Below are 18,624 nucleotides of genomic sequence, written 5' to 3' on the forward strand. Positions count from 1 at the left end.
TAAACAACCCAAGATGTGCATTAATGGCCTGTGAATGAATGAATGTTCTGGAGCTCCCTTTTGGCAATGCACCTGTAGCATGAACCTTCTGCTTAAAAAGCAAGCAAACAAACAAGCCCCCAACCTGACTGCTTATGTATTTTACTAAATGCATATTTCTTTAATGAAGAATACCTAAAAAACCCAAGCAAATGTCTCTATTAATTTGAAAGGTTAGCATGTAAGGTATAGATTACATGAGCTCTCTGTATTTATTTTTTAGTCTCTATAAAGACTGTTCCATGTGAAAATGTGGCCTTTGAAAGCTATTACTTAAAGAATAGAACCTCATTCAGATGTTAAAAAATAAGATTAAATATGACTATTGTTTGGCATGGAAGTACTATTTAGAATTACAGATTATTCATTACATGGTCTGAAACTCCAGGCGTAAAAGTGTCAGCCTTCTTGCCTCCAAAGGGTCTGGATTTTTGGGCTCCAGCCTCTGGAAGGAAAAGATTCCTCACCAGAACAGTGCCATGAAGAATAACATACCTCCGTTAGCCATTTTGTCTGCCATTCACTTGGTACACCTTAGTGCTGTTTATACTTGCGTAGTTAAAAGTTCCTTTTTTGAGCCCAATAAAATATGTTAATATATGCATGTAGGCTTTATTTTTCTTCTGAAAATGTTGTAACTGTTGCCTGTACAGGAGGGGAAAATAGTTGTGTCATCTCCCCCAATCTCCCCCTGTTAGCATGAGGGTTTTGAAAAGGTGTATTTTTCAGGTCGTGTCCATTTCAGTCTCTGCTGTGATTGAAGTTGATCAGGTACAGTTACAGTTTGAAGAAAAAATAGCAGTTCAAACCATCTTTCTCGTGGGAATGGTGTTAAATTGGTTTCTATACTTTGGGCTAAATTGTGTCTAATTGCATTAGCTAACACAATTGTCTTGTTTGCTTTTTAAATGCCTTTTGCCCTAGCCTGCACGAGGGAGATAAGGTGAATTTAGGCATAATTTAAAGTGAAGAAAAGTCTTTTCATTGACTCAAATGCATTTTGGATTGAGCCCTCTTCACTGAGGAAACTGAATGATTAATAATACAGCTTATAATGAATGTTATTATTATGAAAGTTCCTCTACTTTCCTCTGTGAAGGTCCTTATTCAAGGTGTGTAACAGTTCTTCAGTGGTTTCCAGTGACCTATTTGTGTTCATTGTAACCAAAGTATGTCATAGCTTCTCAGTAAAATGAATCAGTTTGGTATTCAGTACTAAATTATTGGAGTCTTTTCTCTGTACTTGACTTGATTCTGACATACATGCATCCTTGTGTTGCTTTTTGTTTGGGCAAAACATTATATTTTAAACAGGTAAGAGAATTTGTTCTCTTATGTGTCACCAAGAAATTAACAACTATGAGAAGTAGGAAAGTGACTCTACAAGAGGCGTAGTACTGCTTATTTGCAGCATATAGGAGGTTCTGGGAGTTAAGGCTTTACTTTTTGTGAGCTAGAACATTGTGTCTCTCTGGAACAGAAGAAACTGTTTCAGGTTTTTATTCTTAAAAAAAATAAAATGAAGACTCATTTGAACAAAAAACCTGTACCTTTCAGTATTTTCAAAATATGTTTTTTAAAACTCCTGGTTTTTTTTTCTGTAATAAAATCTAGCTGAAACTAGTACGTTCCTTGGCAGTTTTTGTTTTGGACAAATAGTCCATTCAAACAGTAGGAACTGTTCCACTGGAGCACGTGAAATCAAGTGTAATCCTAGGTCATATCTTGACCTGTTATGTTAAGATAGCAGCTGCTTGTAGCATAGCTTGTTTTAAAGTAGAATTAATGGGTGTTGGTCGGGGGAGGCAGTGGTTTTGGCTACAGGCTCTATTTCAAATAGCTGGTTATGCAAAGAAGGAAAGTTTAAAAGCAATCTTGTTAAACAAGATGTTTGTCCTTTTGAGATCTAATAGTACAATAAACAAAACGGATTTGGATTCATGCCTGGAGGCAGGAGGTGGATGTAACATCTTAGGTTATGCAGTTCTCTTTAACAGCGTAGAGTTCTTCCATCTAGAATATTCCAGTCTCTGCTGGGAATTTGCTCCATTGATTTAACTGGACCTAATCTAAATAAGGGATAATTTATCATGATTTGAAATGGTTCTACTTGGTGCAAATCCAATTACCAATGTAAGCCATGAAGCAGGGTAAGTCTCTAGCATACGCAGGGTCTCCTAATGCAGTGCTCACTCAGGTAATGTCTAGGGGCTTGTGCTTCTTTGCTATTTCTGATTCCTGTGTTGTTCTGAAGCTTGCAGAGCTGATGCCTGTGACCCATGTAATCTGATTTGGACTAAAACTGTGCAGCAGGCCCTAAGAGAGAGCCTGGTTTGAGCTCTCCTTTTGCCTCTGAGTTTGGCAAGCAGCATTGCCCCTTTGCATTCAGGGCAGTTTCTGCTGAGCTTCCCTCTGCCTGTGAAAGTGCCTGATCTATACCAGTGCTAAGCTTACCCAGGGCTGTCAGGTCCTTGTGAAGAGATGCTGAAATAGGACAGTGACCCAGATCTTAAAATTCTTAATTGCGTTATATTCTGTATATAGCTGAGCAAAAACCAAAAAACCAAAAAAACGCCCAAACCATTGGGAGTCAGTTTAAAATACCAGTTTTATTTTTAAATTGAAAATTGGTTTGCATTTTGCTAGGAGTGAATGAAATGGTAAAATGGGGAGGCAGGTGAGAAGATGTTGCAGGCAGACCCCTCTTTTTCAGGGTCAAAATTAAAACTTTTGTTCCTGCTATTTACCAGTTCTTAAATAAATCCAAAGGCAGCAAATGAGAGAGTCTTATGTTGTTTTTCCTTGTTCACTAAATGAGGCAGCAAATGAGAGAGTCTTATGTTGTTTTTCCTTGTCCACTAAATGAGAGAGAGCTTCTTGATGAAACTAGTGAACATGGTGTCTAGTAAAGAAAGGAGAAAGGAGAGGACATAATTCCCAACAACAGAGATCCCCCCCCCCCCAAAAAAAAAAAAGAAACCCACAGCCCCTGTTCTGCATTCCTTGCAAAATTCGACACTGCCTCTTTTTTAGCAGAGATTGGCAATGCAACCCTTTGGGGCAGCCTGATTGATGCTGCCAGTGCCAGATCTGTCCTTGCTATGCATCTGCTAAAGAGAGAAGCACTTGTCCTGGTAAACTTCCCTCTCTAGGCAGGATCGAGGCTTGATTCATATGGGTGTGAAAGGAAGTAAGATCTATTCATTTTTCTTGATGGCCTCTTTGCACCTCCCTTGAAAGCCTGAGAATAGGTGGAGTGATGGTTTGCCCTTTCCACTGTGGTAGCCAGTGTTTAAAAACAGGGGAGTTGTTCTTCCTTGGCTCCTGGTGACTGCACTGCTGGAGTTGCAAGGAGCAGTCTGGTTCTCTGTAAACTGGACCCAATTATTCCAAACCCTTTCATTTTCCTTTCTTTGCTCTTTTGTCTCACGGAGTAATAACATCTCCAGTTATTGTACGATATTGGGCAACCTTTTGGACACTTGGCAAGGGTCCAGTTGGCACCTTTTGTGGTAATGAGCCTTCAAAATTTTGCTTTTTTTCCATTGACATACTTACTACAGGTGAAAGCTGCTGTTCTTAAGTAAAATTGTGCTCTGTGACAGCAGTACTGTATAACTGCAGAAGTTGCTTAAGATGTATAGAAAAACTGAAAGTTTATTTCAGCTCGCAAAAGTCTGGTCTCAAATCAACATCTTTTCAGGAGAGAAGAGCCCTAATCTCTCATTTTCTTCAGAGGTGTTTGTTGTAGCTTTAACCTAGTATTAAACAAATAGCCCTAAAACTTCTCTTGTAACATTTCTCAGATGATCTTGTTACATTGAGTAATTTCTTAACGTAGAGTAAGAATAAGAAGTGTCTTGCTTTGTGAGGTATGCATGTTTTTTCTCTTTTGGCCCTTTGCCACCAGCTGTGTTGCTGGTTTGATTCCTACACCATTGTCTTCATCGTCTGTTGAACCCATAGGTGTGTACAGCTGTGCAGGAGAGGAGGTGTTTCGGATGGACTCTCAGGTGGGGTTGGAGAAATGTTATGAACGTGAACATCAAGATCTGATGCTGAGTAGGAGGAGATAAACATTTAATCTCCATGCTGTGCTTATTGCTGTCCTTCACTATTAAGTGTAAATGAGATTAAAAGTTCCCTGAGGAAAGGATTTGCTGCTTTTTTGATAACCAGGGACCTGATACTAACATGTTTCATTTTTTTAAATTGAGGTTGTGCATACAGGTTTGCTGTGGCTCTGAATTCAGGCAGTCACAGATTGTGCATTTCCTACATCAGGCATAAAGATACTAAATCTGTGAGGGGCTTCAGCTCAGCATCTTTCAGATTGATTTCCATGTGGATGATATCAGGAGTTGGTCTTTTGAAGCTCGGGAGAGTCCGTGGCAGAAGAAAGAGGCTGTGCTTGTTTGGCACCTGGAGCTATGTGCAGGGAAGGGGAGTCTGGGCTGTGATGAGGCTACATGGGAAGAAGTGTGGGGCTAGATGAAACCAGTGGGAAAGGCTGGCATGGTAAGTTCAGGTTTTAAATAGATGAAAAGGAAGCTCTCTGCACAGACTCTACAACCTATTGAAATCCACATTAAAACTCTGCTCCCATTGAAATCAAAAAGGCTGATTTTTAATACATGGGAAATTTTGGGCTCAATAAAACTGATCCTGAAGAACTATTTGTAAAAACAAGAGCAAGCACAAAAAGACCCCAGTCAACTAAACTATCCACTCAAGTGGCTGTTAATCTTACAGTATTGAGACTCACTGTTTTAATTCAGTCATAATGGAGTAAAATTTTAAAGTATCTGCCAATGCTCACCAAGCTACAGAAAAACAGATGACTGTTTTTTGTTTTTCCAAACTATTTAGATTTCCAGCTGCCCTGGGGAGAGTGGGCAATACTGAAATGATGGGTTTGGTGTATTTTATATAATTTTATTGGTTGGCGTTGTTCTTTGCCAAAGCTGCTAAACTTCACTCTTTTTTTTTCGTTTGATTAAGATTTCATTGTTTTTTTTCCAAGAATGTTTCAACTAACTTCTGATGAACAGGTGAAGAATTTCCCAGGAAGTTCACTGTTTCCTAGAGCCGTATTGAAGGAATATGGTTTATCCCATAAAAATACCTAATATTAAAAATATTTTATACTCCATTTAGAATGAAAGCAGTATTTTGACCCCTAGGACTCCCTCACTAAGCTAAAAACATGTTCTTTAAAGATTTGTTGAAGTTTCACAGTTTGCTATCAAATCCTCTGATTCCTTCAATTATAAATCTTTTAAGCACCTTTGAACACTTAAATCTTGACATCAGTGGCATTATTTTTTGTATGATGTTGGTTTAGGTCAAATAAATGATCCACATATCTGCCTTTGGAAAGCAATTTTAATTCCAACTTATTTGAGATCTTAAAGTGATTTCAGTTCTTATAATATACAAATGAATATATTCTTTACTTTTCTTTTTCCATCTATAGAAGCAAAATGTATTCACAGCATGATAGCAGTTTTTTTTTTTTTTTTGGTGGTCTTTGTATTTCTTCTCATGTGAATGCCTTGCAACACAACTCAGGAGGATAGCAATGACCAGTTTCCACTTCCCTGAGGGCAACATTTTGCCTTTTACAGTAATCTGAAGGACTGTAGTGGGGTACTGGATATGAGGGTTGACAGCCCTTCACTTTGAGCTACTGCCTCACAGTGCTTCAAAAGATCGGGTCTTATATTGGTATCAGTCTAGATTTATTCTTAGTAGAAGAGGAGGGCCTTGCGGTAGCTGAAGAGAAATTTTCAGTGTTGGTAGAAAATGTACAATGTTATGAATGGATCAAATAGAATGAAGTTAGATTTTTGAATCCAATAAACTCAGCTCCTGAGAGACCATGAAGTTTCATTTGAACACCTCCTTACACCATATACAGGTGTATTAGTCTTAAATAGGGTGCTCTTACAGAGACTGTGGATTGGAAATAGAGCCTTTAGCCTTTTAGCTGCTAGTTCAGTTATGGTAATGCATAAAATACATTGGCAAAAACTGTTTGTCTATGCCAACTCAATCTCTTAACTTCAGTCCAGTTCCCAGTGGGCTGGTGTGTGTCTAAGGTAAATTCCAACAGCAACAGCATTAACTATCTTAGCCAAAAAGCCATGACATGGGTAAAAAATGGAAACCAGACTAGCTTCTACATTCCTGAAAGGTAACTGACCCCTTACACTAAGGTGGGGAGACATTAATGAGGAACCTTCCATTTTGGCTGTATTCTTGTGTATAAACAACAGACTTCAATCTCCAGGGCTGGCAATCTGTCACTGTTCATTACATTACATCAACATGAAACAAAATGGGGAACTTGAAATAAATCTGGAACCCACAAAGAAGACTTTCCTATGCATGGTAAAAAACATATGGGCTGAACTATTGAGCTGTGTGGCTTAAATAAGAGAGGTCAAGACCTAATTTATGCTTTGGAGAAGGAAGGCCAGGAACAGAGGAATGTGGTGGTAAAAAATGGGCAGGAAAAGAAGGTGGATTTGAGATCCAACTCAGGGATGCAAGCATGTAGAGCACCATGCTTACTAATTTTTTATTTTTTAAGTTTTTCTGTTTTTAACATTTTTTCTGTCCATTTGTTTCTCATTTCAGATTGCCTGTTTGGTACCTGTTGACCAGTTTCAGTTATACAAGAGACTGAAATTTGAACGAGGTGCAAATCTTTTTTTCTCCTATTACCTTGATTTTTAAAGTATCAGCGGAGGCAGCAGTATTAAATACTGCAGAGCTCTCTGCCTTAAGACGAAGCCTGTTGGGTGAGTAAGGAAAAGACTGATGCAACATCTTTGTTCTAAAATAGTTTAACTACAATCACTAGGTCCAACTCTGCTCCGTAGCCAAATCTGAAATGATTTCAATGGAACAGAATCAACAGCACCTTTCTGAAATATGACACTTTTACCTCAAGCTTGTGGGAAACACTCTCAGGCTATGTGTGTGAGGCTATGTCATCCTCCCTGCAGCGTGCTCATTCTGGCTCCTTGAGGCGATGGTTGTAGAGGAAGAATTAGAGAAGGTACCAGAGGCTTGCTCTGGGGTGTAGGGCTCACGCAGCCCTTTCATACATCCATAGGGATCTTCAAACTTCTGAGGGAGACAGACCCTGTTGTCTGATGGGGATTTTTGCAAGCATCCCTACAAGATAGTTTGTCTTGCAGAAGCCTTGTATGTGTTCTTCTAGTACATTTAACATTTTCATGAGGGGTCATTTGGCTCCTCATTAGTCACTAAGGTCTATTAGTGAATAGGTTTGAAACCGAGGGTCTTACTGGGGCTAAGCTTTGGTATGACAGAAGTCAGCATTCTGGTTCAGGAGACTGTGCCTTGTCAAGGCTGAACAAGAAACTTAACTTGCTAGCCAGAAAGTTGAGGTCCCATGTTGATTTTAAAGACTGAAACCAAATTGAGAGTCTCAGCTGGAAGTTGTAGCATTTTTCCAAAGCAGTCATGCTGCAGTAGCTTGCAGGGTAGTGTGTCTGGGACTGATCTGCCCTAATGGTGCCTTTTTTCAAGCTTTCCTCCAAAGACTGTATTTGTGCTCATGCTCTACATGCATGCTTAGTTGCAGATGAATTATGAACATGCATAAAAATGCAGAGGTTCATAAAAGTTAGGCACAGTAATGCATTTTAAAAGATGGTCAAATAGAAGAAAATATGGGCTTGTACAGCACCTCATCTGACATGAAATGCAGTGGAATGACCATGAAGTACCAAAACAACAAAATGAGTGTACCCAAGTATACCCCAGAGTTCCTGGGCAAATGCAGATTATAGTTGTAGTTTGCAAGCACACAGGTGAAAAAACAAACAAAAAAACCCCATGCAAACCCCACTTTCATTCTTGATTTCTCTCTCTCATTTTACTTTCTTCTAGTTTGCCCTTAATTCCTTAGGAAGTCCTTCCAGTTTATAAGCCAAGCAGTGGTTTGTCTGCAGTAATAGACAGTGGAAATCAGAGCTTGTTAAATCAATGTATTAAAGGGTTAAGAAAGAGAGGCATTCTTATAACACATTAATCTGTTTTATATAAGAACTTTTTTTAACTGAAGACTGGGAAGCTAATGATTTCCTGGTATCTCCTTCTCTGTAACTAGCCAAAGCTGAACTCATGATCTTTTGTTCAATTCCCTGTTGTATCAATTTTTTTTTTTACTGTCTCCCACTCACAGAAGCCTGTAACTTGTCTATTTTTTAAATCCTTCCCTTTTCCTTCACGCTTTAAACATCCAAGTCTAACAAATCCTTCTCCACCTCCACTACTCTCTTTATAATGTTTCTAAGATCTGTCCTTTCTCCTTTATTATAACTGGCACCCAAGTAGCAGCCTTAAACCAAGCCTTTTGGCCTTGCCTGTCCCCAGCAATAAATTTAGCTTACTGATGCCTGGGAACAAAGCTTCCTGCTCACTCAAGTTCTGACCTGCAGAGCAGTACTAATCCCAACCCCAGCAAGAGCTTTTGCCTGTCTCATTTTTAGCACTGCCCCTTAGCCCAACCTTTTTGGACTCATCAGTTGAACCTGGCTTGTTAGCTTCTGCTGGACTGAAACGCTGTTTTCAGCCATGACCCTCACCCAGCAATGCCGCCTGCCCTCGCCAGTGCCTATTCTTGCCTGATGGACAGTTTCAGAAAGCAGCAATAAACCTAGCTGACAGCCTCTGCTGAGATTGAATTCTCCCCGGTGTCTGCCTCGGGACTTCCAGCAGCCAAGGTCTGACACGTCCTAGTGTCTGGATCAGCCTTAGTGCAACCTAGCTCTTTTCAAACCTAGCGCTATGCGAAGCCTGGGTCACTGCTGCCTACCCCTAACCTCTCTCAAGGGCAGCCACAGCCAATATGTAGCCTCCTGATCCATTCTCACACCAGCCCTAAACCAAACTCAGCCATGGCTCCTGGACCTAGCAGCAAAAGCAGTTAACTCATCTCTGTGTTGACGCATAAACCTTTCCCTAAAGGCATGTGAGCTCTAGCCAGGATGCAATCAGATGGCCAGAGCTGAAGTCACCCAGAAGCCTAGCCAAGTGGCACCTTCTAAGGACCATGAATTCATTTGAATTACTTAATTACAGATGACATTTTAAGGAAATGAAATACAGCATAATAGTAACATTTCAAGATTTATTTAAAAATTAAGAAAAAGCTTTATATATGAAATATTTTGGTCTCCCTTTTCTTCTTAGTTTTTAGGTTTTTCTCCAGATCAGGCACTGGGGAAGATTATCAGGGTTTTGGGTTAGCTACCATTTTTTTTTTTGTTGGGGAGAAGGAGTAAGCGTGGTAAAGAGGAAGAGATGGAGAGCAATGGGGTTTCCAGATCTTTGGCTATAGGCCAAATTCTGATTTTTAAAGTAGGCAAGTACTAGGGAATCCTTCGCTACTTTTGCTCTGATCAACAAAACCCTATATTCAAACCCTTCCACTTCCTATATTCCAGATTCTTCCTCTCTCAGTTTTATTCTGTTGAGATATAGGTACATTTTTATTTTCTTTCACAATTCTACTTTTTTCCTGTCAGACTGTATTCTGTAGTTCTGTATTCTATCTTGCTTCAGTATCCCCTTTGCTTTACTAGAAATGCTAGTTACCAACTTCACAACTAATTCTTTTCACTCTTGTTCTGTAGTCTTTCCTTGCCAGTCCTCAAGTAAAGCCAATGTTTCTCACCCTTACAGAAAATTTCTATCAAAAGATGAATTTTTAGGAAAATTCTGAAGACCTGAAGAAGGACTTGTACACCCAAAAACTCATATATTTTCCCCAGCCCCTCTGTTTTAGCTAGTTTCATTAAATATCCTTCTTCTCTATGTCCTTGTTTTTAAGATATTGGACAGTTAATATTGGGATAAAAACTTGTAAGAATGAATTGACATGCACTTTAATCTATATATACACTTGCTTAGTTTAATTAGGAATACATTGAAAATATTCTATCATCTTGTGTTTCCTGTGTTCTCAGAACATAAATGTTTTCAGACTTAAAGCAAGCTTTCTTATTTGTAACATATCTGTGTCCAGTCAGGACCTAGCCACAAGGCTTCCATACAGTATATTTTAATAGCAGAAACAGAAATTGCCATGCGTCTATTTAGGACAAGGATGATGTGGCCGTCTGAAACAACCAAATAAAGTGAGAGGAATAGGATGTGGTTAGGATGTATGCGTTATACTTCCCGTTCTAGTGACAATTGTCTAATAAGCCTACTGATAAATGATGAGAACCTCCATTTTGTGCCTGACCCAAAAACATGTAAGAGAGAGGTGTTCCCTAATATTCTGTAAAAAGTGTGGGCTTCTTATCTTTCCTGTGGGTGTCTCTCCTGAGCCATAAATTCTCCTTCCTTCAGGATGCTGCATTTCCACAGTCTGTCTCCCACGTCTCACCTGCTCACTTGTTTGTTTTGTGAAAATGGGCCAGATCCCTGCCCGTGGGGCTCTGGTTACTGGCACTGCCTGGGAAGACTTTCTTCCTTAGAGTGGAGTGAATGTGGCTGAACCAGCTGTGGGAAGGCTGGGGAGAGAAATGGCCCTAACCAAAAGATTGAACAGCTTGTCAGAGTAATATGATATCTTCTTTTCTTTTTTTGGCCGCTTCTTTTTAGGTTTTTCTGGTTTCATTTGTGCTCCATGGTAAAGCAAACAGTATGAGACAGCACAGATTGCAAAACACCATCTGTAGGTTCTTTGTAAAATGGAGGAAGTGGGAGAGGAAAGAGTTTCATCTCATGCATCACTTACATCTTGCTGCAACAAATTTGTAAAAATCAATAAGATTTACAACCCTGCTCCCTTCCTCCCAGTGAATGTCAAAACCAGACATCTCATCTTTCATCCAAAAACAGGATATGAGAACTTAGGTTTCCAAAGTTGAGTATGTTAAACAGCTATCTGCAGGAACTGCACTTTGACTTGTTTAAATGCTGCTAATGAACATAGAATACATTTTCTGTTTGCATTTCAGCACATTGTGCGATGACTTTAATGCAATAGCCAGTACTGGGGCATGGTCTTACCTGGTTCAGCGCATCTTTGGAGAGACGTTGAAGAAAGCTGCAGAAATAATGATTTCTTAGTTACGACACTGCTTTTAAAAAGAGTTTGGGCTGTACAGCCCACCCATTTCTCCCCCCTTTCCACACATGAAAATACAAACTATTTTGTTCTGTCTTTCATTCAGGCTTTAAAAAAATGGCTGTTTGTTTGTTTTTTGTTTTTGTTTTTTGTAGGAGAAGGGGGAGGGGAAGCACATGTAAGAGAATGAGGAAGATAAGGGGATTAGATTCCTGAAGTGGCCAGAGGAGGAGGTAGATGGTACAGGTGTTTTGTTGGCACTGCCTAAATTGCAGATTAAAGTCTTTTCTGTAGATGTGGAAGTTGTCTCCATATCTGTCAGAGCACTCTCACACAGAGTTAAATATTACCTGAAGTTACAATGAGTTGCCTGCATGTCCTACAGCCACCAAAGCAGACAATCGTCTTCACTTGTTTCCTCCCTGTAAGCATCCTAGACAAAAGGGAAGGAGGGAAAATAAGTGAGCTCAGCAGAGCCCCAGGCCTAGCACCCCCTACCGCAGTGGCCAGTGCGTTAACCTTAAATATGGGAGACTGGGTGCTGATCTTTGTTGACAGAGATTCCAACTTGGCTCTCCGTCCTCTCATGTGAAAGTCCAAGCTTTTGGAATAATCAGAAGTGGGTCTTCCTGAATCCTTTCTGCAGTGCCCTTTTGGAAATATTTCATATTTGGAATAAAAGAATGAAATAGGTGTTAAGATAGAAACTGAGAGTGACTGTCTAACCTAGCAGTCATCTGATCTCCCAGGTGAGCATCACCCCTCACCATTTCTGTACACACAGATTGGAATAGCATCAATGGAAGCTGAAAACCAAGCCCATGAATTGGTGATATTCCAGCCCACAGGACACTTTCTGACAAGACTGGGGTTCAGATTGCCTCAAGCAGGGGAGTAGATTGAATCTTTCTCCTACATGTCTGCTCTGACAGCTATTAAATAGAAGGGTGTTACCAGTTATTCCTCCTCTGATGGCTTTGTTAATATGGTCATTAAAAAGTGGCTTTTTTCTCCAAGTGTCTGTCAAAAATCATTCTGAATAGTTTCAGGATGAACTAAGCTATTTTGGTATGAGTTTACTGTTCACCCCAAAACTCTCAGAATGCAAAGACACCCCCCAAACCAGCAGAATGCTCTGAGCGTTCTGGGTGGATGAAGTTGAAATACATTTGTGTCAACTAGAGAGGGATATTAACTCTAAAATGCTTTTCCCAGTTTTAAAGAACCTCAGAGTTTTCAAGTGGAATATAGTGGTTTGTCATATTAGAAAGAAGCTGAGTTTCTAACGCACATTGGATTATGAGGTTTGGAGGCTGTCCTTCTCCCAAGTACTCATGCATGGGTATGTCTATGCCTGAGGGTTTGGGGAGAGTTTTATTTCTCTGAGCACATTTCTAGTTGTACATTTTCTAGTTTCTGGATAACTGTGTGCTGAACTGATTTCACTGTTTATCAAGCTGACTGGAGCATCTGCTAGACATCACTCCACCAGCCCCCTTCACTGTGGGCTACCAGTAATCTCCTGCAGAGGTGCAGTGCAGGCAGGGGGGTGCACATAGGAGGAAACACCTTTAACTGCTTCAGCAAAATTTGCCAGAGGTCATTTGTCAAGGGCCCTTTTGTGCCCTTTGTTGCAAATGGGGTGATATTTTATCTGCTGAAAATAGAGGAGAAGCTTGTCCCTGTCACAGTCAGGGTTTTCCACCCATTCCTGTGACATCCTCTCCATCTGTTTTTAGTGGTGGTACCAGAGGGCTCCTAGAGAAGGAGGAGATGCAGGTAGGTCCTACAGCCATGACAGCCCTTTTCTAGGCAGGATCTGTAGGCATGGGCTTTTCTGGCTGCAGCTCATGGAAATGACCAATATAAAGTTCACATACAGTGGAAGCTCTTAGTGTGTTTCAGCTGGGTTTCTGCTGCAAGTCCAAATTTCTTGAACAAAGGCTGGGGAGCGAGAGAAAGAGTCAACATTTACCATACGCTACTGTGCAACAATTTCTGTAACTCAGTGCCTACACCCATAATTTTATCTTGGTTGTAGTTATCTGACATCTGACAAATAATGATCATTTAATGAGGTGAATATTAATCTGAGTTTGTAGATAGAGGGTGAGGGGAAATAAGGCACAAAAACTGGCTTGATGTTAATTTAATGACTGTCCTGCTGTTTAGATGAAAAACAGGGAATGGTTTTCATTGCCCTCACTTTATAAAGGAAACATACTTTTCAGCAAGCAGCAGTTACATTCATCTTTTGTACAACTTTTTGAGGTCACAGACAAGCGGATATGGAGTAAATCATTATTCTCATCCTTCAGAGTTTCAGATGTTTTAAGTGACACCTTGAATGAGTAAGCAAACTGTATCAATGGGTCTCTACTAGCTGTGCTTTTGGATTCAGATGGTGGAGGCTACCTGATGTGTCCTGTTTGACTAACATTGCTTAAACTTCTGATAGAAAGAAGATGAAGAATGTGACCGATGTAGCGTATTGCCATTCTTGATATGCTTCCAGTGCAGCTGCCTTTGCAGAACATAATTTCAGGTCTGCATAAAGAAGAGGAGTAGGCTTGCACACTCACAGAAGTAGGCATGGAGGGCTTCTGCTTCCTACACAAGCACCAAATTGGGTCTTATGTGCTTAAGTGAAATGCTACTGGAATGAGAAAGGGACTGTATAAACAGCTTTATTTCTCTCTCTGTTATGTTTCAAAAGTCCATTTGAGAAGTGGACTGTATAAACAGGTTTTTTTCTCACTTATATTTCAGAAGTCCATTTGGACCCTCAGAGAATGTGGTGCCCTGCAGTCGACTGCCAAGCAGTGTGCTATATTGAACTGAGTGACTTGGGACAGCCAGTGCTGGTTGAATGCCCGGCTTGCCACCTGAAGTTCTGCTCATCTTGCGAGGAGGCATGGCACCCAGAGCACCTGTGCCAGGACAAACAAACTACTGTAGTACCAGCTGAACAGGGGTAAGAGGAAAACCCATGGAGGCCTTGTGATCTTCCAGTTCTTTTTGGCACTGGGTGCTAATTCAGTACCTCACATCAGTTTCATGGCGTGACCTTCTTCCAGCTTCTTAGGTGTATCCCTAATGCTGTCCATCTCTGCTGGTGTTTCCTAAATATAATTCCAGTGTAGTTCTTACTGTTTTTAATAATATATTTTATTTTTTTATTGTTTATTTTTACTATTATTCGGATAGTTACCAAATTTGGGGTTTCGCTGACACTTCAGAAAGGCCAAGCCCACCGAATCTTGCTTGCATGTCAAAATTATGACTTTTACCAGTACAGAATACCCAATATACTAATATAACTGGATCCACACAGTGCTCTTACTGTGATTAAGAACTCACTCCTGCTAAATATTTATGGAATCTCTGCATAAATGATGCTCGACTCTTGTGTAAAATGAGTGTGAAATGTCTCATTTGGTGTGAGTGAGAATTTTGATTTATGCTTATTTTTTGTAAGTGTAAACAACCTACAGTTAAGGATGCATAAGCCATTAATCTACAGAAAGAAAGCACTTTTGTTTATAAATTATATAATGTCTGTGACCATCTATCTTTGTTTTCAGAATCAGATTGAGTTCTGTCATGTGTGTTAAAAGGTTTCTGTCATTTTTTGCAACAAATAAAAGACTTAAAATCTAAGCATTCTGTTTGCTGCAGACTTTATCAAACAGGAGTTGCCAAAGAGCTCTCCCTATAATTTTTCTTCTCCAGGTTTGATCTTTGGCCTTGGTGGAGTTTAAGTTTATTCTGTTTGGGCAACAACAGTGCTATGAGTCTCATAATCCAGTCCTGTTAATGAATTATGCAAGCTCTCTTAAAAAGTGCTATTTTTATTGCTATATGTGATATGTTTGTGTCTTTAGTGAGTGTTGATTCTATGTAGCATAAAAGACCAAAGGAACTGAGTTTCTCTTGCTTCTTCATGATCTAAATACTCTTACACCTAATAGTGAGTATACTTCAGCATAGTCTACTGCCAAGCTTCACGCTTTCAGCACATTAAGACTACAATATTTGGCACTCTGGAAAATAAATACTACACACACTAGGCATTGGAGCTGAGTATGAGCAGTAATTGCATTCATATTTCAAATTATGTTTTCTTACTCTTCTAGGTCACTTATCGGGATGGAGATAGAGGCACCGATTAAGCAGTGCCCTGTTTGTCAGATCTATATTGAACGAAATGAAGGCTGTGCTCAGATGATGTGCAAGAACTGCAAGCACACTTTTTGCTGGTACTGCCTACAGAACTTGGATGTAAGTGCCACGGGAAAACGCTTCTAGATAAAGGGTAACAAGGGTTTGTGGTTAGAGCCTCAGGCCCTATACAAGCTCTTCAGCATGTCAATATCCTAGTGAATGTCTTGGCTTGTTTCAGCCTCTAACTTCATTTTCTTCTTCTCATTTGTCCAGTGCTTTTATCTATATCAGCGTCCTTTTTCCATAAAGGATTATAGCCATGTCCCTGGGTCCAATGATAGTTCTTTGAAAGATGTGGGACAGACTGGTTGTTTTCTGGTGGTCCATTCCAGCACTACATTTTTCTGAGTCCCTCTTTTGGTGCAGTAGATAAAAACAGTTTGGTTGAAAGTCAAAGAAATAAATGTCTTCCACCTGTTCCAACCCTAAGAATCACAGCCGGTCCAAAAAAGGATATGGTACTGGATGAAGGGACTGGTTTCAAAGGAGGGAACATTAAGAGCTTGTGTAAACTACGTCTCCTTTCCTAGTACTACTGTAGTGCTGTGTTTGCTGAAGAGAATAATTAGTTAGTAGGCTTGAGGATAAAAATGGTGAATTATGAACATGGGTTATGAAGTACAGGTTGCTAGGCATTTCTCAAATGACACTAAATAGCCTGAATCTTTTGGACTTCGAGTTTCCTAACAGGATTAAGAGTAAAAGACGTAATGTACTTGTGTATATGACAGCTTCCCTTTTTGGTACAGTCATCAGTAACAACTCTGGGAGTGTGAAAAGAACTTTACCAGCACTTGACATAAAATAATTTTAAATGCTGCATGGATTTTCTTTTTTCATTTTTTACTCCACAGCTAGCAAATGATGAGATTTCCTCATTCTTCATCCTTCCTTTTCTCAGCATGCTAAGCAGGTTTTGCTTAGCATTGTGTCCCATTTTTGCATGTGTGAGCGTGTGTTTTCAACATCAGTCTTACAGCTTGCCTCAGAGTACATACTGTACACAATGATTGCTCAACACTGTGCTGAACTGGAAGACTGTCAAATTTTTGCAGACTCTGTAGACATGCCTTTATCAAGTTTTAATCAGTTCAAGAGGGAAAAAAGGAGATTGTAGTTGTGTGTTTCAAACATAGCTTTTCTAAATGAGCAAGCTTAAAGGGACTGCAGGTTTAAATGAAGGTAATGCTCACAGAACGGAAGAGTAAGGTTGAAGAATGGAGGAAAAAGCAGTGCTCATGCTGCAGCGCAACTGTCTAGGGGAGGGTAGTGCAAAGCATAGGTCACCTTTTTAGGATAAACTGTAGAGTTTAATAAATATCACTGGGAAAAGAAAAAAAGAAACAGGGATTTCCTGCTTTTTAAATCTTCCAATTAAGTCTAGGAAGAAAATGACCAGAAAGTATGGGGATAGCAGGAGAACAGAAGGTAGAAGTACCTCGGGAAGATAATCTGTCAGGTTGCTAGCTTTCAGAAATGCCTGATGTTTACAGGCCTCTTTATCATCAGCAAATTACAGTGCAGGGTCAGATTAGGTATTTGTGCAATGCATATACGTATGCTTATGCTTTTTAAAAGAGAGGAAGAGAAGACGCTATACAGTAGCTCAGGTCCCCAAAACACTACACCTTTTGAAACTGCAAGAAGTTTGTTTAGAAAATTATTTGGAAGGCAAGTGAACTTGTCTGCAGCACATAATTTTACAGCTGTGTCAGGAAAGTTGTATTTCCAGTCCAGTGTTGAACACCTCCCCAAGTTAATGTAATCTGCTCTTACAGCTTCTCCTTTTGTTTTTCAGAATGATATCTTCTTAAGACATTACGACAAAGGCCCTTGCAGGAACAAGCTAGGCCACTCACGAGCTTCAGTGATGTGGAACAGAACGCAGGTGGGTTCAGAGCCAGCCAAGCAGAGCCATCACACATGCCTGAAGCAAAGAGATTTTACCTTTCAGTAAAAGACCATGATGATTTGATTATTTCCAGGCTTTTAACTATTATTTGTGACCTATGCAATGCTTATACACACACACACATATATTTTATTTTCCACATTAGCTAAATAGATATTTTCCCCCTCTATGTCTTTCAGGTTGTGGGGATCCTCGTTGGGTTAGGTATCATAGCATTGGTGACCTCCCCCTTGCTGCTCGTGGCGTCTCCATGCATCATTTGCTGCATTTGCAAATCTTGCCGAAGCAAAAAGAAAAAACACAGCCCACCAACAACCTAAAACTCTGTGTCTGTTTGAGCCTTCATCTGTACAGCATATGTATGTGAGAAAGCACAATGGTTGGATTTTGTTGCCATACCTACCAAATAATGTCCCCCCCCCCTTTTTTTTTGGGCCAATTCTTGAGATAAGTGCCTATTCTCGACAGGCTACTCTATCACTAACAAGTCCCTCTGTGGGAAAAGTCAATGTATTTGTGCAGGACATATGGTATATGTTTATGCTTTTTAAAAGGAAAACAGGACACCATTCAGTAGTTCATACCTTAAATATGAGCCACCTTTTGAAACTGCTAGAACTTTTAAATCTTCCATCAGCTGCACATGAGTTGATCCTGCAGTATTACTCTGCCTTTGGAGACCCAGTCATTACTGCCATGCTTTCTGTTGGTACTTGGTGACACTCAGATCTTGCAGAAAGTTTTGAGTGTTTTATAAAAGGAGAGAGAGAGAGAGAGGCTCTATTGATTTCTTCTACCTGCTAGCTTGTGTCCTGTTGAAGGTAACAAACTGTTAAGAAAATGTATATGATAGTTTCCTGTCAGCTGTCTGCCACGGCTTTCCTTTCACCTGTACCTGAAAGAACTGGAGAATATTATAGGAATTTTGAAGGGAACATATTACCAAGACAAGAATTCTGATAATTTGCATTTCATAACTAAACTTATTATATGGAATAGTTTGGACTGATTTTCTATGAAAATATGTACATGCATACAGGTACTGAACTATATTTTTAAAAAACCCATGGTATAATACGCCATTGGCATAAAGTGCTCTGTGTCACTACCAATAATTCATACTGCAACATGAACTTTATTTAATTACATTAGTTAGGTGGTTTAATTAACAGTAGTGAAAACATTCTCATCTCACTGTTGGTAGTATCAAAAAATTACTGTTATTAGAAGAAATTTCTAACGGTATTCTGTGCTTACAGCATTGAAATCAATGAGATTTATACTATTCATCTGAATTGCAGAAGTAAAGAACAACAAAACTATTTCTAAG

At 39.7% G+C, this 18,624-nt stretch overlaps 1 protein-coding gene across 1 annotated transcript in view; it reads left to right on the plus strand.

Moving 5' to 3' along the window:
* Positions 1 to 17,853, plus strand: part of RNF144B (ring finger protein 144B) — a 54,087-nt gene extending 36,234 nt beyond the window's left edge. Inside the window, exons 4-8 of the mRNA XM_013940035.2 lie at positions 6,682 to 6,742; positions 13,928 to 14,132; positions 15,295 to 15,439; positions 17,181 to 17,270; positions 17,474 to 17,853. Coding sequence (XP_013795489.1) covers positions 6,682 to 6,742; positions 13,928 to 14,132; positions 15,295 to 15,439; positions 17,181 to 17,270; positions 17,474 to 17,614 — 642 coding nt within the window. The 3' untranslated portion in view covers positions 17,615 to 17,853. The remainder of the gene's footprint in view (positions 1 to 6,681; positions 6,743 to 13,927; positions 14,133 to 15,294; positions 15,440 to 17,180; positions 17,271 to 17,473) is intronic.
* The last annotated feature ends 771 nt before the right edge of the window (positions 17,854 to 18,624 follow it).

This window comes from Apteryx mantelli, chromosome 2, assembly GCF_036417845.1.
Source record: "Apteryx mantelli isolate bAptMan1 chromosome 2, bAptMan1.hap1, whole genome shotgun sequence".
NCBI lineage: Eukaryota > Metazoa > Chordata > Aves > Apterygiformes > Apterygidae > Apteryx > Apteryx mantelli.